General features: G+C 40.2%; 1 protein-coding gene across 2 annotated transcripts in view; it reads left to right on the top strand.

Moving 5' to 3' along the window:
* Positions 1 to 1,176: 1,176 nt before the first annotated feature.
* The window catches only part of LPCAT3 (lysophosphatidylcholine acyltransferase 3), a 44,265-nt gene continuing 19,520 nt past the window's right edge, over positions 1,177 to 25,921 (top strand). Inside the window, exons 1-2 of one of the 2 annotated variants that reach the window (XM_079141100.1) lie at positions 1,412 to 1,550; positions 6,470 to 6,551. In XM_079141100.1, the coding sequence (XP_078997226.1) occupies positions 6,545 to 6,551 (7 nt within the window). In that variant the 5' untranslated portion in view covers positions 1,412 to 1,550; positions 6,470 to 6,544. Of the gene's footprint in view, positions 1,551 to 6,469; positions 6,552 to 25,921 lie in introns of both variants that reach the window. The other variant, XM_079141101.1, reaches the window with a different exon arrangement.

Here is a 25,921-nt window from a genome sequence, read left to right as displayed (position 1 = left end):
TAGCACCACGTAAAATAAATAAAATAAAGGTATTGTGTCCACCTACAGCTTAAAAATATATTTTAAATAAATAAAAACTTTTTAAAATAAAAAATAAATATGCTTTTTAAAGAACAAAATGCTGTAGAAATATAAACCGTCATTGCACAAGAATGCTCTACATAGTTAACAAGAAACTCTTAGTGTTTCATGGTTACATACTCTCATAGAACCTTGACACTTTCCTTCAGAGTACAGTCACACATTCACTAATGCCACTATTTGTGCACTCCATGGCTTTGTACTCGTTATTATATTTCCAAACCCAGGGCAGTTCTGGGCATATACTAAAGTGCTCAATACATTGTATATGGGGGGGAGGGAGTAGGGTTACACGTAGGAAGTGAGAATAGGAAGCAGTGTGGGAACAGAGATCTTTTTATTTTGTTTCATGTTTCTATTCTGTTTGAACTTTTATCATGAACATGCATTACTTGAAAAGTGAGAAAACTAGTTGAATTGTTAATTAAAGTAGCAAGTGTTAAATAGGCATTTCTTAATTTCATCGCCTCTCGGGAGAAGATCACGTTTTACTATAGGAACTGACACGTGGAGTGTGAATGTAGTTCAGTGGTTGCTTAGCATGGGGGAACCTCTAGGTTCGATTCCTGGAACCTCCAAAAAGGAAACTATACAGGGATCCGTTGGATTAATTTTTTTAAAAAATAAAAATAAATTTTAAAAAATTAGGCAGGAGTGGTTCTAGGCACTGGGCTCTCCCCAGACCTCTCTTGGAAGAGAGGGCGACACACCTAACAGCTCAAGAATTGAAGAAGGGTCCGGGAAGTACCGTTAGGAGGAGCTCGCGAAGCTGCATCAGGAATTCCCGCCTCTCCGTTACATGCCCCAGTAACCCCAGCGCGCCGGTGACCGAGAGTAACCTCGCGGTCGGATGACGCCCCGCCCCCCCGCCCTGACTCTCGCCTGCTCCTATCTCAGCCAATGGGAAGGCAGCGAACGAGCCGGCCGGACACTCGCCGGCGCCGACTCCTCCCCGCGCACTTAGGACAGAGTTGAACAGTCACCACGCCGCGCGTTTTAGACTTTTCCAATAGCAGCCCGGGGTCCTGACTCCAAGCCCCGCCCAACCCGGGTCTGCCCTGTTTTCACTCTCGGTAGGAGTCACCTTTGCCTTACAAACGTTCAGACCCGCCTTCTTCCTACCTTGTTCGCTAGGCCCCGCCCCCTGCTCGTATCGACCAATAATCGGGTGGGCCTGGCGACTCTGGGCGGGCCCGCAGCCAATGCGCACGCCGTGGGCGGGCCCCCGGCCGGAATTGGGGGTGAAGCTACAGCATTTTGCCCACATTCGGGGCGCGCGGAGCTGGGGGGGGGTCCCTGGTGGGCGCCCGCAGTTAAGATGGCGTCCGCAGTGGAGAGGGACGTGGGAAAGGTGGTGGAGCCGATTTGGGGGCTACGGTCAGGTTTTGAGGAGCTGAGCCTTAACAAGTTGGCGACGTCCCTGGGCGCGTCGGAACAGGCGCTGCGGCTCATCATCTCCATCTTCCTGGGTAAGGACCCTCCTGCCTCCCTTCGCCCCCTCGCGGAGTCCCCGGGGAATAGTGGAGGAATGGGGACAAGACCTCTCTTTTCCTGGAGCCACTCAGGAGGGCTCTGTGGGGTGCGGGTGTGAATCCTAAAACATACCAACCATTTATTAAGGGGAAGATAGAAGTCAGGTCTCGAGTCTGGGGGCGCTGTGCTCTTTGAACTTCTTCACCTTTCTCCTCGACCCCTGGTCTGCCCTCTGGCCCCTTATTCTGTGCCCCCACCTTCCGGTCAAACCATGCTGTACCGTGCCCCCCACGACTTGTCTTTATTGTGTTGCTCTCTTGAGTTCCACTCTCAGATCATGTGTATTGCTAATCGCTTATTAGCAGCCCCCACACATGCGCGCTTCTTATCGGTATGCAGAGGCCCCCTAACTTAAGTATTTTAGCCCTTCCGGCCTCCTCAGCCCCATATACCATACTTCCATATTCTGAGTCTGTCTTGTGCATTGCGAGCTTATATTACACTTTCATCTCTTTGTGTCCCATTAATAATATTTTCTTATACCACATTGCCTCTCCCACCCCCCAGCCACCCACCTGTCATTTATCCTGGAATATCATTTTAATGTTGAATTTGGAAAAAAGAACCAACAACCCCCTTAAAAACTATCCATGCTGTTCCAAACGTCTATTACCTATGTGGTTCAAAGGATGTGATGTGTCTGAATTTATGTCACAACAAGCTGTATTATAACTGGTTTATAGGCTTTTAAAAAATAATATGGAGGCAGCATAGTACAATGAAATAGTATGTGGACTTTGAAGGCAAAGAATTGGACCCAGCCTTGCTGCTTTCTTACAAATGGTGGGACCCTAAACAAGCCACGTAACTGCCCTGGGCCATCTATGAAATGAGAACAACAGCACCTACATAGGATTACTGTAAAGTCCTGTAGGAATTCAAATGTCAAAAGATCAGAATTGATTAATAGATAATTTGAGTAGTGGAAGTTTTTATGAAGGTTATAGAAGTTTAGCTAGGAGTTTGTAGAACTTTATCGAGAGAGACAGGTGTGTGTATGAGAGGAAGAATTAAGTGAAAGCTAAAGGGATCATAAGTAACAGGAATGGGGCAAGAACAGAATATTACAGATCTGAACCTTAAGTTTGAGATGAGGTTGGGCAGATGTGAAAGGGCTTAAGTGCCAGAATGAAGTTTGGAATTTATCCAATAGTCAGTAGAGATGTTGACATATAATATCACCAGAGGGTGTTAACCCAATCTAGATAATGGAAGAGGCATCAATTCATATTTAAACAACCTTGGCTAATATCATTGTTATTTACCTATTAACCTATCTAACCAATATTATCTTCTTTTCTTCCAAATAAAGGTCACTTTTTCCCTCCCTTGTAGAATTGTGGATTTCAGAAACGGAAGAGATCTCAAGTTGTAAATTTGCTCAGTGTCACCCAGGCATAACCCAATTTTATCAGCACCCAGATCTAAAGGCTTCTTTGTACCATACCAGCTTTGAACTTCCTACTCTTTGAACCTTGCTTCTGACCCAGTTATTTGTTGGAATTGAAATTGGCAATTAAGAGTGTTTACATTCATTAGTTAGGAAGCTCACTGTTGATTCTCAATCATATATTGAAAACATAACAGAGGTAGTGACACTATAAGGAGCAACCTGTTAAATGAAGCAGGCTGGAAGTAGGACTTGGAATTTGTCATTTGTGTGCTGAAAAATCAAATACTGCTTGTGCACTCTTGGGGGTTACTGCTATGTACTGTCTTGGGGCATCCAGCTGACTAGGAAATAGCTCCATACGCTACCCCTCTTTTCTCATCTTATTGCTTGGTGCAGTACTTGTACCACACTCCCAAGCCCCCCTTGTCCATACTACCATTCTTCTTCTTATCTTAAATGTAATATTGCTTTCAGTAGCAATAGTTCATTGTTTCTCACTTTAGATCAACTTGGGCTTTATGTTGCCTCATATGAGTTATAGTTTTGTTTTTGTTTTTTTTGCAGTGCTAGGCATTGAACCTGGGGCCTTGCATGAACTAAGCAACTAGTCTACCACTGAGCTATACACAGCCCAGTTATAGCTGTTTTTAGGTGGATATGTATGATTGTATTTGTAGGCATAAGTTAAGTATATGTAAATATAAATTGATAAGTTTGACATGTGCATGGAAGAAGGAGTGCATTTTGGTTGTAAATATTTCTCCCTTTCAAAAATATTACCACTTCTGTATATTGTAATCTAGAAACATTGACCTTTTAGCAGTGAGTTCCTGTTCCTGAACCCAGCTCTCTCAGGGAACTGGAATCTTGGAGGAAATCTTTTTTTTCTTTCTTTTTTTTTTTTTTTTTTTTTTTTTAATTTGGTACTGGTGATTGATGCCAAGGCCACTTTACCAATGAACCACGTCTTCAATCCTTTTTTATTTTTTTTATTTTGAGACAAGATCTCACTCAGTTGCTTACAGCCTCAACTTACAGCCTCAGCTGCTGAGGCTGGTCTTGAACTTGCAGTCCTACTGCTTCAACCTTTGAGTCCCTGGGATTAAAGGTGGGTGCCACTGTGCCTAACTCTGGAGGAAATCTTTGTAGGGATACTAAGAAGGCCTGTAGTCCAAAATGATTTCTTATTCACTTCTACTAATTAGAGATGAATTTGAGTTGAAAGCACCTCTGAAGGGGAGAGTTAGGTGTATTAGTCACATTTTAAAGTGTACACACTGACACATGCCTATAATCCTAGCAACTCTAGAGGCTGAGGCAGGTGGATTGCAAGTTCAAGGCCAGCCCTAGCAAGTTAATGAGACCTTTAGCACTTGGTGAGACCCTGTCTTAAAATTAAAAAATTAAAAAGGGATGGGGATGTAGCTCAATGGTAAAGAGCCCCTGGGTTCAATCCCCAGTACCACAAAAAATAAAGTGTAAATCACTTTTAATCATCACTATTAACATCTTACTTTCTCTGCTTGAGTTGTGTGTGCTGAACTGGGAATGGGGCACATAGCATTAAAGCACTGACTTTCAAACTTTTTACTAGGACTAATGGTAAGAAATACATTTTACAGAGCTGGGTTGTGGCTCAGTGGTACAGTGCTTGCCTAGCACATGTGAGGCACTGGGTTCGATTCTCAGCACCACCTAAAAATAAGAAAAATAAAGGTATTGGGTCCAGATATAACTAAAAATATTTTTTTAAAAAGAAATATATTTTACATTGTGACCCAGAACACACACAGGTATATATGTGTATATATGTATTCGAAACAAGTTTCAGAAAATGATATGTGCCCTCACTGTTTTATTATTATTATTATTTATGACCCACTAAATTGATTTCATGGTCCATTAATGAGTTATAGAAAGCAATTTGAGAAATTCTGAAGTAGAGGCTGTCATTTGAAGGGTGGAGGTTGGAGTGGAAAACAGTGCTGGGAATTGAACTAGGGTCTTCATACGTGCTAAGCACACATTACTGAACTAACCCCCTTCTCCCTTGTAAGATTTAAAAAATATTTTTAGTTGTAGATATATACAGTTCCTTCATTTTATTTATTTTTATGTGGTGCTGAGGATTAAATCCAGTGCTTCACATGTGCTCTACCACTGAGCTACAACCCCAGATATCCCTTGTAATTTTTAATATTTAATATTTCAAGGAAAGGGTAAGTTTTTGTGAACTGCTATGTTGGAGCATTTTGAGTAGCCAAAAGACTCTATTAAAAGGGTGTGTGTAGGTACATTTGTATTATGTATCATTTCAAGGAATTTGGTAGAAGGGTGCTAATAGTGAATTTTGCTTGAGCCCTGGTGCTGGCAGATGCTGCTGGGAAACCTCCCCTTCAACAAGTGAGTCTTGTTACTCCTTAACATAAATTGTTTCAAATAAATTCAAGAAAATGTACCTACTGTGGACCAAGCAATATTCATGACCCTGTAGAGGCAAGGGCAGTGGAAGCACTGGAGCAGCTCTGGAGACGGAGGCAGGAGGATTACAAGTTCAAAGCCAGCCTCAGCAACTTAGTGAGGCCCTTTCTTAAAATGAAAAATAAAAAGGGCTAGGGATGTGGCTCAGTGGTTAAAGTGCCCCTGTGTTCAATCCTTGGTACAAAAAAAAAGAGAGAAAGAGGCCAGAACTGTTAGGTTATGGAGCCCTGAAAACCAAAGTAATGAGTTCTTACTTAAGTAAGAGTTTTTCGTTGTTGTTGTTTTTCATGGGGCTAGGGCTCAAACCCAAGACCTCACACATAGGAGACAAGAGCTCTACCACTGAGCTACACCTTCACCCCCAGTAGAGAGTTCTGACTGGGAAGTAATGTGATTGGAACTGTATTTGGGAAGATAATACAGCATAGGGTGGTTTGGCTTGTTTTTTGTTTTATGGTACTGGGAATTGGATCCGTGGATGCTTTACCACTAAGCTACATTGCACCCTTTTTTTTTTCTCCCTAATATTGAGACGGGGGTCTCCATAACCTGCTGAGGGTCTCGCTCTTGCAATTTTCCTGCCTCAGCCTCCCAACTTGCTATAATTATAGAAATACCACTGCACCCAGCCCACAGCATAGGGTGATCTGAAGTAGTCATAGACAGGAGCTAGAGAAACTAATGAGAAAAAACAATTATCTGGACAGGAAATTTTAATGACTTGGAGGCAGGGGGGTTGCACTGAGAAAAAGAATCACTTTTATCTACACAGTTGTTCATGCCAGAAACCAAAGAATCAACTTTGTCATCCCCCATCACTTACCCCTCACATTCCAGTCACCAAATCCTATCAATATAACTTCCAGATTGTGTCTCAAATTCATCTACTTCTCTCCATCACCACAGCCACCAGCCATCTCTCGTTAGAACCACCCAAGCAGCCTCCTGACTGGTCTCTAATTCTCTTCTTGCCCCCTCCAGTCCACTCTCCAAAAGCAGCCAGAGGGAGCCGATGCTGTGCCTCTTCTGTTCAGATCCCTTCAGGGGCTTCCATACATGGCTGGTAAGCCCCTGCCTACTGCTCCAGCCTCGCGTCAAGCAAGTTCACAACTTTTAGCCACGTGGCCACCTTTGAGTTCTTCAGAAAAGGCATTTAGCAGCAGCTGGGCGTGGTGGCGCTCGCCTGTAATCCCAGCAACTTGGGAGTCTGAGGCAGAAGGATCACAAGTTTTCAAGGCCAGCCTGAGCAATTTAGTGAGAGTCTGTCTTAAAAAAAAAAAAAAAAAAAAGGACTAGGGATGCAGTAAAGTGCTCCTGGGTTCATTCCCCATACCATTAAAAAGAAAAGAGAATCTAATTCATATTGATTATGTTAATGTTACTGCCCCTTATTGATAGTAGTAACAGCTGGCATTTATTAAAGCTTTTACTGCATACCAGACATTATCCTAAATGCTCCACAGGCAACTCCCTGGTGAAACCTGCCAATTACCCATAAGATAATTACAGTACTGGTATGATCTCCCTTGTACAAATAGGAAATGAGGGCCTACAAAGGTTAAGTAACTTGACTAAGGTCACACTCAGTTCTGCTAGACTCTTCCCTGTCTGCTCTTAACCATAGTTTAATTGGGAAGAGCATGTGGGGGTGGAAAAGAAGTGCTCTTGATAATCCTTTTTCTTGGCTCTCTGTGGTTAAACCAAGATGTGCCCAGCATGAGATACCTCTCAGTGTCCAAAGCTAGAGCTGGCCAAATGGAGCAGATGGCCACTATGCTGAGTATGAGTGTTCCCTAGTCTTGGCCATGGCTGTAGCTTGGCAATCAGGCTGATCAAAAATTGCAGTTGGGGTAAGAATTCACTCCTCAGAGGTTCAGAATTAGCATCATTAACATTAGCAAGCTTTAAAATCAAAGGAAATCATGTGGTTTAGTTCCCTTTGGACCAAAGTCACAACTGACCCTTCAGGAAAAATCCATTATTCAGTACAAAAAACTTTCTTTGGGTAGCTTTGAAATCAAAATATAAAGAAACCAAGGTTAAACTAGCTGGAAATTAAATAGAATTAACTAAACGAATGGGACTTCTGATCATAATACAAAGCAGGATCCAAAAATTCTATAAAATAGGGAGGGGTATCCTAAATGCCTTTCAAAGGCCTTTCTAATTCTGAAAGTCTTATTACTTGTTCATTTTTTAGACATTTTTTTAGACTTTATGCTAATTCATAGCCATAAATTTCATCATCACCTAAAACTTATTTGGGAATTTTTTAAAAATATTTTTTAGTTGTCGATGGACTTTATTTTGTTTTTGTTTATATGTGTGCCTCACACGTGCTAGGCAAGCATTCTTCCACTGAGCTAGAACCCCAGCTCGAGAATTTATTTTAAATATATTTTTTCAACTACTTTTTCTATACTTCAAGATCTTACATTGTACAAAACTTCATGTTTTGAATTCCAGTATAAGTTTATTGTCAAACATAACCATCTCTTTGCAAAGACATGCATAAATTAGGGCCCTTGAGATTATTTGCACAAGCTAATTTACAGGAAAATTACATGCCCACTGGCATTAAAGCATGTCTGGGCAACCATGGGAACTCGCTTGTGTTCAGTCTAGCAGCCTTACAGAAATGGTATTTGATTTTCAGAGGGAAAAATAGCATTTCTGCAGGGCCTTAAAAGGATGGTAGGATTCCAGTCAGGTAGAGTTGAAAGGGAGTGCTTGCCCACTACAAAGAGTAATGAACATATATGTGGAGATCAGGAAAACTGAGAAAAATCTGAGGAACAGTAAATAGTCCACTTTGGCTAGAAAAATAGAATAGCCTTAAAAGAGTCAAGAAAAAAAATCAGACCTTTCAGGTAGGTAAGGGTGGGTGGCAGAATAAGGTAGTAATTTGTGATTGTCTTTAAAGACCTATAGGCCTAGGTTCAAGTTCTGGATCAAATATGTACTAGCTGTTTAAGCCATCCATTTTTTCATGCCCCAAAGACCAATTTTTCTAAAGTATTAAGACTAAAAGCTAAGCACTTTTATCTGATAAAAAATTTTTAGAATTATATTTAATGTATAAAAACAAACAGTATTTACAAACAATGCAAAATTCATATGAATTTTTAAAACAATAGTCATCAAAAGAATCATTTTATATTTCTAGAGGACTTCTTAGGCACGCCCTTTGTGTGACATGCTCATTCTCCTCTGCTGTGGAAACAGTTGAGAATCATTGCTTATTGGGATGCCATAAGCACTAAGTGTATATGAACTATGTAAACATCTGACTAAGCCTGTCCCAACAGTTTTAAATAATTGTTCTTTTCCTTTACTCTCAGTAAACATTAATTTCCCTTTCCAAGGAGAGACTTAAAGAGCATCGTTTTTTTTTGTTTTGTTTTTGGTGCTGAGGATTGAACCCAGGGCCTTGTGCTTACAAGGCAAGCACTCTACCGACTGAGCTCTTCCCAGCCCCTAAAGTGTGTCTTAGAACCAAGAGCATCTGCATTTCTTGGGAACTTGTTAGAAGAGCATATTTCTGGGTCTACCCCAGACCTGGAGAATGAGAGACTGTCCAGGGACCCAGGACCAGTGCCTTTTAACAAGCCTTCCAGATTCTACTTATTACCCCTGGAATTTGAAGATGACTGCAGTAGGTTTTTCTTCATGAATCTTATTTTATAATACTTGAGATTATAATAGGATCTTAAACTTTTTGAAATGTTGTGTGCTATGATCTTAGAAATAACCAAAACTTTATCAGATTATTATGTATGGCTTAGTATCCCCTCATTAGCTGGCATCTCTTGTTCTTCAGATGTTGATAATATTATCAAATAATATTGTTAAGATCATGGTCACCATTGTCATAACTATCATAATCTGCACCAACTGCTTCATACTTTTGATGAGATCAGATACAGAATTTTTTTCATAAGGTGTTTGGACTAGTAGCTCCATCTTTCCTTCTGTCTCATATCGGCCACCTTAAGCAATAAAATACTCCTAATTATCTCCTTACATTTTTCTTAATACACTTACTAAATCTGTGACTTTAACAAAAATTAGTGTCCTGGTTACAGGGTTGCAGATGCCAGGGAAAGCTGTTATAATATTAAAGAAAAGAATTCTCTCCAAGCCAGCCCCCTGTTAATCCCAGCTACTCAAGAGGCCGAAGCAAGAGAATCGCAAGTTTGAGGCCAGCTTAGTGGTAGAGTGCCCCTAAAGGGGGAAAAAAAAAAACTTCCCAAGCATAGTTTTTAAGGGGTATGGGTATGTGTTTGAGAGAGAGAGATTAATTTTCCCTACAGTTGCCTAAATCAAGTACCAGGAGATTTAGGGCCCAATGGGAGTTCTTTTCTTTTTTTTTTTTTTTTTTTTTAAGTTGTAAATAGATACAATACGTTTATTTTATTTATTTATGTAGTGCTGAAGATCAAACCCAGTGTCCCACACATGCAAGACAAGTGCTCTGCCACTGAGCCACAACCCCATTCCCCAAATTGGAGTTCTCTTGGTCAAACAATAACGGCTTCCTAGACACTCCAAAGCTATCTATAATTTATATAGTTCAAAAGATATCATATGTATCATTGTTTCTTCTCTGTCTTCAAAACAGGAAGGGGGCATGGAGAGTAAAACATTAAAGGGAGAAAAAAAGATGAGTAATTTCTAGATAAGAATTTCTTTTTGACTTGAGACACTTTTTTAAATCTAAGTTCCTCCCTCTTCAGTCAGTAGTTTTGAAGATCAGTGAAATTCATGAAGCTCTGGACACGCTGAATAAAGAATTCTGTATAAGAACCACATACATGTATGGCTATTGTTAGTAACAGAGGCTTCACATATAGATTCTGTCTCATTATTACTATAACAGTTTGTCAGAAGATTAGGTCAGAAATTATCAGACCCAGGTTTTGATTTTAGCTTACATGAAGTCTTCAAGTAGATCATTTAAATGTCTCACTCTAACTAAATTAAGAATAAAAAGCTTCTGTCAATTAAAGCTGTTTTTCAGTACCAAGTATTCAGGTTGCTATGGCATTTTCATAAGAAAACCATAAGTGATCATATCTGCTACATAAAATTTATATATGGTAAGATAGTAATTTTGCAGGCAATAAAAGAATTCACTGTGAAACTAGAGGATTTATGTGCAGATAATTGTGTGCAAATCTTGGGATATTAAATTCCAGAAGGCTAAAGTTTTGATTTCAGTATATTTGCATGCTATAATGAGAAACAGCATCCATGTAGAAATGGTAAATGGCTAGAAGTTTCCAATTTCTGCTGTGATAGCAATTCTAAACTCAGATGGACTTGGACACCATTCTGGATTACTGTCCATAAAACTACTGTTTACAGGCCAGCAAGCAGAAGCCAACTGGAATAGTGCCCTAGTGCCCTATATAGCATATACCTCAGACAATTTCTTCAAGTATTGTTTTCTGTGTTGCTTGGGGGTTTTGTTGTTTTGTGTTTGTTTATTGCTGTTGTTTTGTTTTGCTTTGTTTTGGTGCTGGGAATTGAGCCCAGGGCTACTACTGAGCCAGAAGTGGAAAAGATTGATTAAAGTTGAAGTACAGACATACTGGGACCTTGACTGAAAGTGGTGAACTTTGAGTTATTAGAAATCCTCATTCTTTAGCTAAAGGATAATCTAACTCAACTTTTTAATTCTTCACGATCATTGACTCTGAAAAAATAGGAAATAAGCTGGGGATGTAGCTCAGTGGTAGAGTGCTTGCCTATATGCATGAGGCCCTGGGTTCAATCCCCAGCACCACACACACAAAAGAATAGGAAATGAACTGGGCATGCCTATAATCCCAGCAATTTGGAAGGCTAGGAGGATCACAAGTTCCAGGCCAGCCTCTGCAACTTGGCGAGATAGTCCTAAAATAAAATAAAATAAGGACTAGGGATGTAGCTCAGTGGTAAAGCATCCCTTGGTCCAATCCCGAGTACAAATAATAATAGGATGTAAAGGCAAATATGCATGCTTCTAGATAGCAGTGCTTTCTTTCTTTTTTTCTCTCCAGTGCTGGATTCAAGCCCAGGGCCTCACACGTAGTAGGCAAGCACTCTACTTCTGAGCTGAGCTACATACCCCAACTTGCATTTATTTTTTAAATATATGCAGCCAACTTGCAAGTATGCCCAGTGTCAGTTAGGCTCAGCAGTACAGCAGAAGTGCTGTAAGCCACTAAGAGCCTAACAAACTGTCAAGGAGATCCAGGTCACTATCTCACCAGAAATTCCAAATTTCTTCAAGTGTTGTCCTCTGTATGTTTTGTTTGTTTGTTTGTTTTTGTTTTGTTTTTTTTTAATTGTTGTTATTTTGTTTTGCTTTATTTTGGTGCTGGGAATTGAGCCCAGGACTACTACTGAGCCATATCCCCAGATTCTGCCATCCTGTTTTATATCAAATTTTATGTATATTTTATTAAATTGTAAAATATGTAATTTTTAATATTTTCAAAAATTCTCCCCAAATCAAGTAATACTAAGATGCTGATGTTGAAAGAAGTAGATCATTTCTGACTGGTATGGTCAGTGATAAGTTGGAGGTGATCAAAATTAAGACTTGTGCAATTCAGGCATTTTGGGAGACTGAGGCAAGAGAATCACAAGTTCAAGGCCAGCCTGGGGAACCTAAGGAGATCCTAAGCAACTGAATGAGACCTTACCTCAAAACACAAAATAAAAAGGACTGAGGGTGTAACTCGATGGTAAAATACCCTGGGTACCACCAAAACAAACATACAAAAAACCAGAATGGGCAAGGGTTATGAATAGACAGTTCTCTAAAGAAAATACACAAATGACTGATAAGCACATGGAACAATGTTCAACATCATTACTCATTAGGGAAATTAAAATCAAAACCACACTGACGTATCACTTCACACCCACTAGGGTGGCTATAATAAAAAATACAACAACAAAAAAAACAAGTGTTGGCAAGGATGTGGAGAAATTGTAGCCCTCATGCATTGCTAGTGGGAATATAAAATGGTGCAGTCCCTTTGGAAAGCAGTTAGGAAGTTTCTCAAAAAGTTAAACAGTTACCATATGACCTAGCAGTTCCACTCCTAAAGATATACTCAAAAAACTGAAAACAGTAGTTCAGACAAAACCTTGTACTTAAGTATTCATAGCTTTTTTTTTTTCTTTGTTGTTTTAACAGTACTGGGAATAGAACCCACTGTTTTATCCCTGAGCTATATTCCCTACCCTTTTCTTTAAATTTTGAGACAGAGCTCACTAAGTTGCCCAGACTAGTCTCAACGGTGGGATCCTGCTCAACCTCCCAGGTTGCCACTGCACCCAGTGTTCATAGTGTTGTTACAATGGCTAAAAAGTAGAAGTAACCCAGTTGTCCATCAGCTGATGAATATTTCATAATACAATGGACTATTATTAAGCTATAAAAATGAAAGAGGTACCAATACATGCTACCACACACATAAACTTTGAAAATATTATGCTAAGTGGAAAAAAACCACAAATGGCCACATATTACTTGGCTTCATTTATATGAAAGACCCAAAATAAGTAAATCCATAAAAACAAAAAATAGGTTGGTGGTTGCCTGGAAATAAGAGAAGGGGTGAACTGGGAGAGTCTGCTACAAAGTATAGGGTTTCTTGTTGGGCTCATGGAAATGTTCTGGCATTAGATCTTGAAGATAGTTGCAAAACATTGTGAATATACTACAGTCCACTAATTGGACACTTTCTTTAAAGAAGGAAGAGGGACTATGTATGATCATAGAGGGGGGAAAAAAAAACCTTGGGTTCACATAGGGATAGAATGAACAGTATGATCAGAAAGACAGGTTGTGAAGGGCCTCAAGTGCCAAATTCAAAAGTCGATTTTCAAACCCGGCACAGTGGCACATGCCTATAATCCCAGCAGCTCAGGAGGCTGAGGCATGAGAATTATGAGTTCAAAGCCAGCCTCAACAACTTGTCAAGGCCCTAAGCAACTCAGTGAGACCTTATCTTTAAGTAAAAATACAAAAAAGAGCTAACGATGTGGCTTAGTGGTTAAGTGTCCCTGGATTCAATCCCCAGTACTCAAAAAAAAAAAAGTTGATTTTCATCTGTGGCTAGTAGGAAACCATGGAGTATTTTGAGCAGGGTATGGTGTATTCAAAGCAGTGTTAGAGGAAGTTTAATTTGTGAAATGGGAAGGAGAGATACTGGGCAGCCAGGAGAGGTAGAAAATTCTATGATGTCATGGGTTCAAGGTTCAGATTTTCATGAATGACCCTGGGTATGTATGTATATGTATAGAATATGGTGGTCATTTGGGGAAGACTGAGGCACTAGAGAGGTGGTATAGCAGAGTAGTTAAAAAACAGACTGGAGCCAAGGGTCTGGGTTGAAATCCCAGCTGTGCTACCAGCCGGCTCTGTAGCTTTAGGTAAGTAACTAAACTTCTCTGTGCTTCAGCTTTCTCACCTGAAAATGAGGGTAACCCATTTTAGGGTTGTTATAAGAGTCAATGTTTACAAAGTGCTTACAATTCTTGTTCAAAGAAATATTCCCATAAATGTTAGCTAGTCTGAGATCTAGTGCAGGCATGAGAATTAGTGGGCAGCTGAATCCCAGCTTTGTTCTCTGCTCCTGATAACATGAAGTAACAATTGTGTTAAAGAAAAATGCAACAACCTTTACTTTGTATAAAATTACCCTATAAAGAAAATCCATCTACTAATAATGAAGTGGAAGTGACAGAATGATCATTCTTAGCCAGAAGGTTTTGTATACCTTAACAAGCATAATGTTGAATTTGGTAATTGTTTTGTTTTGCCCTGCTGGGGAGAAACCCAGGGCCTTCCACTTTAGAGGCAAGCCCTGTACTACTGAGCCACACCCCTAGTTCTGGTTCTGTTCTTTGCTTTGAACCATTCTCCCATATTTTCTCTGCAGCATGATGTGAGGGTATGGCCTCCCTTCAGAAATTTTAAATCTACATTTTATTTACTTATTTTTTTGGTACCTGGGATTGAACCCAGGGGCACTTGCCACTGAGCCACATCCCCAGCCCTTTTTATTTTTTATTTTGAGAAAGGGCCTTGCTAAATTGCTGAGGCTGACTTTGAACTTGTGATACTCCTGCTTCAGCGTCCCAAACAACTGGGATTATGGATGTGTATCACCACGCCTGGCTCCAGCAATGACTTTTGAGTCAGTTGTATTTCACCTATGACATGTGAAAAACTGAAAACCAATGAATAGTAGTAGAATTGATTCATTTCGTTGAAACATGAAAAAAGATATTTGTGCTTAATTGAATCAAAAATTTATCAAATAAATCACCCTACTCACAACACATGGTGGCACATTCCTGTAATCCCAGCAACACTGGAAGATGAGACAGGTGGGATTGCAAGTTCGAGGCCAGCCTTAGCAACTCAGTTAATTTTCAGACCCTGTCCCAAAATTTTTAAAAAGGACTGGGAATGTGGCTTAGTAGTAAAACACCCCTGGGTTCAATCTCCAGTACCAAAAGGGGGGGGGGGGGGGACTGTTCCCTAATTACTTCCATTAATAAATGCTATAGGGAGAGAAGTGCATTTTGTACTACACTGCCTGTAAAATCTTGTTTTTAAATTTTTGTTTTTGTGGAGTGCTGGGAATTGAACCCAAGGCCTTGGGCATACTAGGCAAGGGGCTCTATCACTGAAAATAAAATGATTTTTGTTTAGGCCAATTTCAAGTTCCTAAGGTGACATGGGACTTAACAAAATCCAGTGTTTTACTTTGCCCATTTTTACTTATTTCTTTATTTTCTAAAGGAAAAACTGCTACAAAGGTATGTGGGTATTGAAGAGAATACATTGCAGGAGAAGCTGGGCACAGTGACCCATACCTGTGATCCCAGTAACTTGGGAGGCTGAGGCAGGAGGATCTCAAGTTTGAGACCAGCCTCAGCAACTTAATAAGGCCCTGTCTCAAAATTTAAACAAAAAGAACTGAGGATAAGGGCTGGGGTTGTGGCTCAGTGGTAGAGCACTCACCTAGCACTTGTGAGGCACTGTGTTTGATCTTCAGCACCACATATAAATAAATAAAGGTGTTGTGTCGATCTATAAGTAAATAACAAAAAGAACTGAGGATAAGTCTCAGTAGTAAAACGCCCCTGCTTCAATTCTCAGAAGGAAGACAGAAAAGTAGCAGGAAAATATTTTTATAGAGTTCATACTCCCCCTTTCTATTTTCTTTTGAGGGATAAAGAGAGTGAGAAAGACCAGCAATTACATGTATTCAGATTCCTAAGAACAACTAGGGTTCTCTTAGAATCTTATCTGGGTAAAAAGCAGCTTGTTGTTTCATTTGCTGAAACACCTATTGAGAAAGGAAGTCTCACCTGTCTTAATTGTGTATACAGAGATTAGGTTTGGACACTCTAAAAGAGATGTTTTCCTGACAAGTGTTTGGGAGGACTGGAGAAAGAGCAGCTGATTAGTCACTTGGCAGTGACAGGGCAACCTGTGGGCAACCCTAGTCTAGATCAAGTTAGACCAGGAGTGAACAACCTTTTCTGTGCTACAGACCAGGGCCATGGGGGGAAGGGGCACAATACCACATGCTAGTTGGACTTCCTTGAGAACCATGAAGTATGTAGTCCAATAAATATTAAAAATAGAAACAAAGCACTTACAAGAATATAGAATAGAATGAAAAGGAGAGAACAAGAAGTTAAAGGACTTGAGAGAAAGATCAGGAGCAAGTGGGAGAACCAGAGAAACCTGGAACAGGAGTGGCCCACTCACTGCTTCTCTGTGCCTCTGATGGATCTATTGCCCCAGGTGAAAAACAGCTATGTTCAGTTTGCACCATCCTTTCCAATCCTGGACTGAAACAGTTGTTCCTACTGTCTATACTACACAGCTTTAGCATATAAAAATTCAGCTTACCTCAGCTACATCCCACCATCATTCTTTTCCCTGCCTGCCCTAATTCTGGCTGCAGCTCTTTTGATAAACACCAGATTTTAGCCACTGTATGTAAAAATGTTAATGAAAAAGAAAGAGGCTCTGCATCACATGATTTTCCTTTATATGTATAAGCACCATGAATTGGGGTGATGGTGTATCCCAAAGTCCAGACTATTAATTAGTCTTGCTGCCTCTTCTTTTCACATTGGCTTCCGAGGTACTACCCCTTGCCACCCACATCCCAGCTGGCTCTTCCTGGGAATCACACTACTAAGCTTCCCTGCTCCTCAGGCCTGATGCAGCTACTAACAGCCAGGTTCCTACCACCAACAACACTTGGCCAGACAACCCCCTCCCTGCGAAGCCCCACTGGAACTAATTTTGGGAGTATGTCTATTTATTGGAAAACCTTGATGAAGCTCTGTTACCACAGAATTCTGGAAGAAGCAACAGAATTTTTAGGCATATATCTAGTTTTGTTGTATTGGATTTTTTGTTGTTGTTATTATTGGTACTTAGGCTTGAACCCAAGGGCACTAATATCACTGAGCTCCATTCCCAGTCCTCTTTCTTTTTTATTTTGAGATAGGTCTACTGTCTCACCAAGTTGACCAGGCTGGCCTCAAACTTGGACTCCTCCTGCCTCACCTCAGCCTTCTGAGTCACTTGGTACTACAGGTATCCGCCACCATGCCCAGTTTATTTTTTTTAATAATCCAGAATTTATGGGACGTGAAGCTTATACAACTTCTTTATAAAAATCAGGGTTAGGGATGTAGCTAGTGGTAGGGTGGGTACTTAGCATGCATTCATGAAACCATCCTGGGTTCCATCCCCAGCCCTGAAGAGTTAAAAAGAATACAAAAATATCCTCTAACAAGTTTTACAAAAGTAAGCCTGGTGTGGTGGCTTACACCTATAATTCCAGCTACTTGGGAGACTGAGGCACAAGTTCCAGGTGTACCAGCCCTAACTTCATTTTTTAAATTTTCCATAGCTTTTATTTAGTTTAATAAGTTCAAGATGGGTAAATGCCCAAATTTTGTCATCCCTAAGTGACTCAGATTTTTGAATCTGAGTTTTATCTTAAAAAACATAAAAAACTAATTTTTAAGAAGTTATGGACAGATATGCTTACACAGAGTATTTGATCATATAGAGAGTATTTTTAAAGTAGTCTAAATGAAATATAGTAGGGTCCAAGACCATCCCTACCGTGGATACCTGAAAGCACAGTACCAAACCCTATATATGTCTTTTCCCCTGTACATACATATGATAGTTTAATTGACAAATTAGGCACAGTAATAAATTAATAATAATAAAACAAATATAACAATGTATTTTAATAAGTTATAGGAATGTGGTCTCTTGGTTTTGGGCTTTGTTGGGGGGCGGGGTTTGTTTGTTTGCCAGGGTATTCTACCACTAAAGTACATCCCTGCCCTTTTTTGAGGCAGGGTGTCACTAAGTTGCCCAGGCTGACCTTAAACTTTGGGATCCTCCTTCCTGAGCCTCTCAAGTAGCTGGAATTCTGGTGTGTGCCAGTTCATCGGGCTGTACTGCAACTTTTTCACTTCAGGAGAGCACTATTGGGGGCTGGGGAGATAGCTCAGTCGGTAGAGTGCTTGCCTTGCATGCACAAGGCCCTGGGGTTCGATCCCCAGCACCACCAAAAAAAAAAAAAAAAAAGGAGAGCACTATTTACAGCTTCTGTTTGGCATATCTAAATTGCCAGCATTACTTTGGGGCCATTATTAAGTAAAACAGAGCTTACTTGAATACAAGCACTGGGACACTGATATTGCCACAGCACTCTGATAACCAAGTGCTTATCAAAGTGACTAATAAGTGTGTAGCATACACAGTGTGGATACCCTAGATAAAGATATAAACCATAAAGAGATGGTTTATATACTGGACTGGACAGTGCATGACAGTGCAAGATTTTGTCACACTTCTCAGAATGGAATTATGTGTAATATAAAATTTATGACTTGCTTATTTCTTAAATTTTCCATTCAGTATTAAAAAAATTTTTTTAAAGTTGATAGATCTTTATTGTATTCATGTATTTATATGTGGTGCTGAGAAATGAACCACTGCCTCACACATGCTAGACAAGGCTCTACTACTGAGCCACAACCCCAGCCCCGTCATTCAATATTTTCATATAAAGTTGACCACAGATAACGGAAACCTCAGGTAACTGGAAGTTCAGAAAGCAAAATCTTGGATAAGGGGGACTACTGTATATATACTATGTATATACGGTGCTTTTGCACAACAACCCTGCAGGATGACTGGTATTTTCCCTATATCACAATGAAAAAATTGAGGTACAAATAATGTGAATAATTTGCCCAAGCTGCAGAGCTGAATTTCTAAAATAGATCACTCTGGATTCCAGAGCTCAGCCCCATGGTTACCAATTTACAAATAATTAAAATGTAATTAAATGTCCTTAGTATAGCAGTCAGGCATGGTGGTGCAAGTCTACAAGGGGCTTGAGAGGCTAAGGCAAGAGAATCACAAGTTTGAGGAAAGCCTCAGCAACTTAGTGAGGCCCCAAGCAACTTAGTGAGACCCTGTCTCAAAAGATGAAAAGGGTTAGGAATGTGGTTCAGTGGTTTAGCATCCCTGGGTTCAGTCCCCAGTACCAAAAAAAATAAAATAAAAATAAATGAATACAGGCAACAGAGGTGTCTTTTTTTTTTTTTTTTTTTTTTAAACTGGGGCTTGAACCTAGGGGTACTTTATTTTTCTGCTGTAATACAGAAGTGACAGTAAACAAGTCTCTCTTAGCTTTAATGTTCTTTCAGTCTATAAATTTTCATGAAAATATTTTTCAAATCCCTGGTACCAAAAATTCAAAACTTTTCTAGACTATGAAATGTTACCATAGATAATGGGTAATTTCCTTTAGACAATCTTGGATGGCTACATGCAGGGTCTATCAGAGAGCTGCCTGCTCTTTGAATCAAATTTCAAACAGCTGGGTGGGGTGGAACATGCCCCTAATAGGAGGGACTTAGGAGGCTAGGGCAGGAGAATCCAAAGTTTGAGACCAGCCTGAGCAACCTAGAGAGACCCTGTCTCAAAATAAAAAGGAACTGGAAATATAGCTCAGTGGTAGGGTGCTTTTATGAGGTCCTGGGTTCAATCCACAGTACTAATGCACACCCCACTCCCAACAACAACAAAAAATTCCAATAGATTCTCCCAAGACTCACAGGCTCACAGACTAGAAAATAGGCTGGGTGTATAGCTGATCAAGAGTGTTTGCCTAACATGTACAAGGCCCTGGGCTTAATCTCTAGTACCACCAAAAAAAAAGAAAGAAAGAAAGAAAAAAAGACTGCTTCCAAATATGGCTTATTTGTAGCTTGTTTTTGTCAAATATTTTGATATGATAATTTAAACTATTTCTACTTTGAAGATTTTGAAGATTTGTCATTTTTTCCCTATGCTTTCACCAAAATGGAAATTGTTGTGCTAGAGAACTGACAGAAAAGAGAGACTAATAGAACTAGAAAGAAGAGTTCAGCCCTGCTTTGCACTATTTAAGTGATAGGTAATCAATTAAGCACATTAGTGCTTAGAACTTCCTTAATGACCTCCTCTGTCAGCTGCCAAAAGCCCTTGTAGGTTATGGACATTTAGGGGGGTGTGCCCCACCTTTGGAATTTGCTCAGAACCGGCCCTGTATAGCAGATTAAACCTTGCTGATTAGTACGGGCAGGGTGCCAACCCACCTTCCGTACTCCAACAATTCTGTATATCTCCAGCTGAGTCATATGCTGAATGGTTATTCATGAATACAGAATTTTAGAAGTAAAGAAATCTTAGAAATTACCTGCTCCAAACCCTTCATTAGACAGATAAGAAACTAAGGCCCAAAGGGGATAATTGGCATGCCCAAGTTTAATAGGGTAGGGCTCAAATTAGAATCCACATCACCTGATTTCCATTCTAAAATTCTTGCCACATGCCTTGGTACTTGGCAGTGATCTGGGAGTGGAATCATTAGTAACTAGCTGTATGCTCTTTTAACGCTACAACTGTTATTCTCTGGTTTCATCCCCTCTCCCTACAGACATTTAAACTTGCTTATCTTTCTAGCTAAAAACATTTATAAACTTAATTTTAAGCCAGGTGTGGTAGTATACTGCTCTAGTCCCAGTAAAGCTGAGGTGAGGCAGGATAGCTTGGGTTCAGGAGTTCAAGGCTAGCCTGAGCCACACAACAAAACACACAAAAAACAAACAACAATAAAAAACATTTCATCTTAATACTAAATTTAAGTGCTTTATTGTACTTTGTTAATCTATTTCTTGGGGACTCCATCTCCTCTTCCTGCACTGTGAGGAAAAGGTAGTTCATTTCTGAGAGTTACATCAGTCTGAATATCTCAAATAGTTTGACAATTGTGATATGGGATTCAAGAAAACTAGGGTAAGTGATCAAAAACACCCTGGGGCCAGGCATGGTGTTATACCTTTGTAATCCCAGTGACTCGGAAGTCTGAGGCAGAAGGATTGGCAATTTAGCAAACCCTGTCTCAAGATATAAAAAATAAAGAGCTGGGGATGTAGCTAAGTGGTACAGTGCCCTGTGTTCAATTCCTAGTACCTGCACTCCTCTGCCCCACAAAAAGTCCTGGGGATGAAGAATAGAGGAACTTATTTTTTTTTTTCTTTTTGGTGCTGGAGGATGAAACCCAGGGATTCATTCCTTCAAGGTCAGAGTGACACCCTCATACTAGAGGGGACTTTTTTTTTGGGGGGGGGTGGTAATGGGGATTGAGCCCAGGGGTACTCTACCACTGAGTTACAATCCTGTCCCTTTTATTTTTTATTTATTTTTATTTTTTTTTAAATAACGAGATGACTATTTTACTCATTTATTTACATGTGGTGCTGATAATTGAACCCAGTGCCTCATACATGCTAGGCAAGCGCTCTACCACTGGGCCACAACTCCAGCCCCTTTATTTTTTTATTTTGAGGCAGGGTCTCAGTTTCTCAGGCTGGGCCCAAACTTGCAACCTTCCTGCCTCAGCCTCCTGAGCTGCTGGGATTACAGGTGTGCGCCACTGTACCCGAATCTATAGGAAACATTTTAAAGATGAACTAGTGGATAGTTAATACTTGCAGAAAACAAAGTATTGTTATGAATGTTAAGAAATAGTTTGCAGTCTCAGGCCCAAATTAACCTGAACTATCCCCAAAGCCCTACCAAAAATATTTAATTTCTCCATTTAAGCAAATGCTCTTAGTTAAGTAAGGCTTCTTACATTCAGTGCTAGTGAGTGATGTTATACCAGTTGGCTGACTGGTATCAACAAAAACTGAAAAGTTATGATACAACATACAGGAATTAGGCACTCAAAGGTCACAAGCTTCTTAGCCCAGGAAGAAGTTAGTCATCCCTCAGTGGCTGCCCATGGGAGTATTTCTAGTCTGATCAAATGGCAGAAAGAATGGCAAGAAACATTATGCTTAAACATCTGTATCACAGCACTTTTCTATACTACTTAGTTTGCTCAAATGGTCACATGATTATTTCATTACTTTAGATCTTGTTTCTTCTGCACTCCAACCCTTTTTATTTTATTTTGAAATAGGATCTCATTAACTTGCCCTGGATAGCCTGGAACTTGTGATCCTTCTGCCTCAGCCTCCTGAGGGCCTGGGATTACCCAGTAGCTGGATTACAGGCATGCCCCATTACACCTCTCTTATCTCAGTCTCTTTTTGAGATACTGGGGTATTGAACCCAAGGCCTAGTGCATGCTAGACAAGCACTCTACATTGAGTCACATCCCCAGCCTTCAGTCTCTTTTGCTTCCACTCCCTTAAATACTGGTGTTTTCCAAGACTCAGCCCTTAGTCTGCCCTTATTTTATGGTCTGTCTCTGTAAGAATTTATCTTCTTTCCAAGCTTCAGCTATCGCCAGCAGCACCACCACCAGAGCAAACCAATCTTTCTCTCTTTTCAATGGCACCACCTTCTTGCTAACCATGGTATCATGAGACTTGGCACCTTGAGATGGGAGCTCTGTCACTGGGATACCAGTGCTTGGTTGTACACAGACTTCCCAGAAGATACACAGACATGGAGAGTTTTAAGAAAAGCAGTTCCAGGTTGTCAACCTCCACCTGTGCTTTTTCTAAAATTGGTATGCTTGAGGCTATGTCTGTACCCTGAGGCATCTTCTTTCCTAATTCTTTTATAATCATCCTTTAAAAAAGAAAATGAGTGGACCACCTGGTGCAGGCCTGTTATCCCAGCAAATCAAGAGGCTGAGGCAAGAGGATCACAAGTTCAAGGTCAGCCTCAGCAGCTTAATAAGACCTTGTCTCAAAATTTAAAAATAAATAAATAAGAAAAGGATGAGGATATGACCCACCAATGAGTCGCTGAGATTACTGGCATGTGCCACTGCTCCCAGCTCTTTTATTTTGAGACAATATCTTACTGAGTTTTCCAGACTGGCCTGGAATTTGTAATCCTCTTGCCTCAGCCTCCCTCATTCTCCCAAGTAGCTGGGATTACAGGCATGTGTTGCTGTGCCTGGTAACATGGAACTTTAGCATAAGTAATTTTCAGCTAGGTCTGTTGAGGCCCACTGTAGGAATTTAGTCTAAAACAATGGCTTCCTGTAATTCTTATTTAACAGACTGCATGGCAAATATTCACCATATACTTAAAACACATTTTCAACGGAACTTGGTAGCACACACCTATAAATCCCAGTGACTCAAGGCTGAGGCAGGAGGATTGCAAATTCAAGGCCAGCCAGGGAGAACCTGCCTCAAAAAATAATTAGGGCTGGAAGTGTAGCTCAGTGGCAGAGCACCCTGGGTTCAGTCCCTGGCACTGCAAAAACAAAATCAAAGCACATGCACTCACACACATACATCATTTGCTGTTGTTTAAACTTACAAAGTTAAGTTTAAAATTAAAATTACACACACACCTGTAATCCCAGCAGGTCCAGAGGCTGAGGCAGGATCATGAGTTCAAAGCCAGCCTCAGCAATGGCAAGGCTCTAAGCAACTCAGTGAGACCCTGTCTTTAATAAAATACAAAATAGGAATGGGGATGTGGCTCAGTGACCAAGTGCCCCTTAGTTTAATCCCCAGTACTAAAATATAAATAAATAAATAAAGTAAGAGAAATATAGTCACAAATTTCTCAGTGGCTATACCACCAAAAAGGTTTGAAGACCCTGTGTTAACAGTTTAACCATCTTTGATTTGTCCTTTTCCCTCTTCCCTCAGATTCTATCAATCCTCTTGATTTTTTTTTTTTTTTTTTTTTTTTTGGTATCAGTTTCAGACTTTCCTAGGACTGTCCTCACTTCTTTATTCAAATCTTACTCATTCTGACTACTCTGGTTGAGACTGATCTCTCTTCTCTAACTCTAAAACATTGTCTATTTCATACAATTAGCACTTGCCATAGAACATAATATTTGAGATATATATTTGGGGGGGTTGTACCAGGAATTGAACCCAGGGGCACTTGACCACTGAGCCACATTCCCAGCCCTATTTTGTATTTTATTTAGAGGCAGGGTCGCCCTGAGTTGCTTAGCACCTCAGTAAGTTGCTGAGGCAGGCTTTGAACTCAAGATCCTCCTGCCTCAGCCTCCCAAGCCGCTGGGATATTGATATATATATTTTTTTTGATCTCTAGGAAGCAAGTTTCTTAACAGTAAAAGCACCTCTTAACAGTTTTACCATATTCCTCTTAATGCAAAGTACAATGCTAACCACATAATAGATGCTTAATAAATATTTTATTGACCAGAATTCAGAGCATTTATTCACTCTCTTTGCTGAACAAATATTTTAGGGGTCCAGGAATCATGCTAGGCACTAGGGTACAATAGGGAACAAAACAGACCACAATTCCTGCTTTCAGAGACTGATAAATAAAATATGTCGTGGGGCTGGGGAGATAGCTCAGTCAGTAGAGTGCTTGCCTTATAAGCATCAGGCCCTGGGTTTGATCCCCAGCACCCCCCAAAAAATAAAATATGTCATATGCTAAACAGCAATAAGTGCTGAGGAGAAAAAGAAAGCACAGTAAAACGGAATGCGTGTTGATGGGAAGGTTGCAGGGGTTGGGGGTAGTTGTTGTATGCAATTTTTGTGTTGTTGTATGCAATTTTAGATAAGCCACTCAGGGAAGACCTCGCTGTGACATTTCATTGAAGATCTGAAATGCTTGTTTGTAGAGAGAGCATTCCAGGCAGGGAACCCATTCATGTGAAGAATCTAAGGCTGGCCCTATCTAATATTCCAGGAAGGGAGAGCTTTGTGGCTGGAGCAGAACAGTGAAGGTCAAAAAGAAAAAGATGAGTCAGAGAAAGGTCAGACAGGGAGAGAGGGTTGACAGATCCATCCTGTAGGTTCTGGTGGTTTGGTGGTTTAGTTTGGTTTTGTGGTGCTGGGAGTTGAACCCAAGGGGCACTTTACAGTGAGCTATATTTCCAGCCCCTTTTATTTTGAGACAGGGTCTCACTAAGTTGCCAAGGCTGGCCTCCAACTTTCAATTCTCCTGCCTAAGCCTTCAAAATCACTGGAATTACAGATGAGCGCCACCACACCCAGCAGCCTTAATGTAAATAGTACATTACAATTTAGAGAACGTTCCCAGCAAAGTATAACTAATATCCTTATAAAATAAATATGCTACAAATCTTTAGAAACACTGATGGAAGGGAAATCCCTTAGTCATTTTGTCATCAGAAGAGGTGAGAGGAGTTCCTGAAAGGGGATCTCAACTCGAGGACTAGTGGTGTTCTTCATGGAAAAGAATTAATGTAACAGAAAAGAATTTCAGCATGTGTCAGAGACTCAAATTTATTAAGGAAAGCATATATATATATATATATATTCAAAGTAGAATAAGTACTGTCTCAAGAGTGAGATGTGTTTTGGGGATTCTAGGGGTGGGTACGGGAAGGTGTGTGGCAATGGTATCAATCTGGTGATCAGAAGAGTTTGGTGGTATGATCATTCTCAGGATCCATAGGCTGATGTGTCCTCCATTATCCTTTCAGTAGGTAATGCTGAAAATTGTAGATTTATTAAAATATTGTATCTCTTTTTGCTTAATGTAGTTATGGGTGGGTTATACTTCCTTATCCTTCCTTTTGTCTCCTTTCTGTCTTTAAACTCTTCTCTCCGACCTCAATTTGATTTTCACTTTTTATGAAAACTAGATTCAGAAGCTCTGATATGCACTTGACCCAGCGTTTTTCAGAAAAGGCTGCTCTACCACCTTCTGGCCTTACATGAATGTGTATAGATATAATTTAGTGAACACCTAGAGTATTTTAGGCATTGTGATAACTACTGTATGTGCATTTTACCTCCTTTAGTCCTTAAAACAACTCACTCAGGAAACTGATGCGCAAGATCAAACAGCTATTGAGTGTCAGTAACTGTTGGTGAATCAATCAA

This window comes from Sciurus vulgaris, assembly GCF_902686455.1.
Source record: "Sciurus vulgaris genome assembly, chromosome: 5".
Lineage (NCBI taxonomy): Eukaryota > Metazoa > Chordata > Mammalia > Rodentia > Sciuridae > Sciurus > Sciurus vulgaris.
Note: the sequence above shows the minus strand (reverse complement) of the source record. Positions and strands in the feature narration are given on the sequence as shown.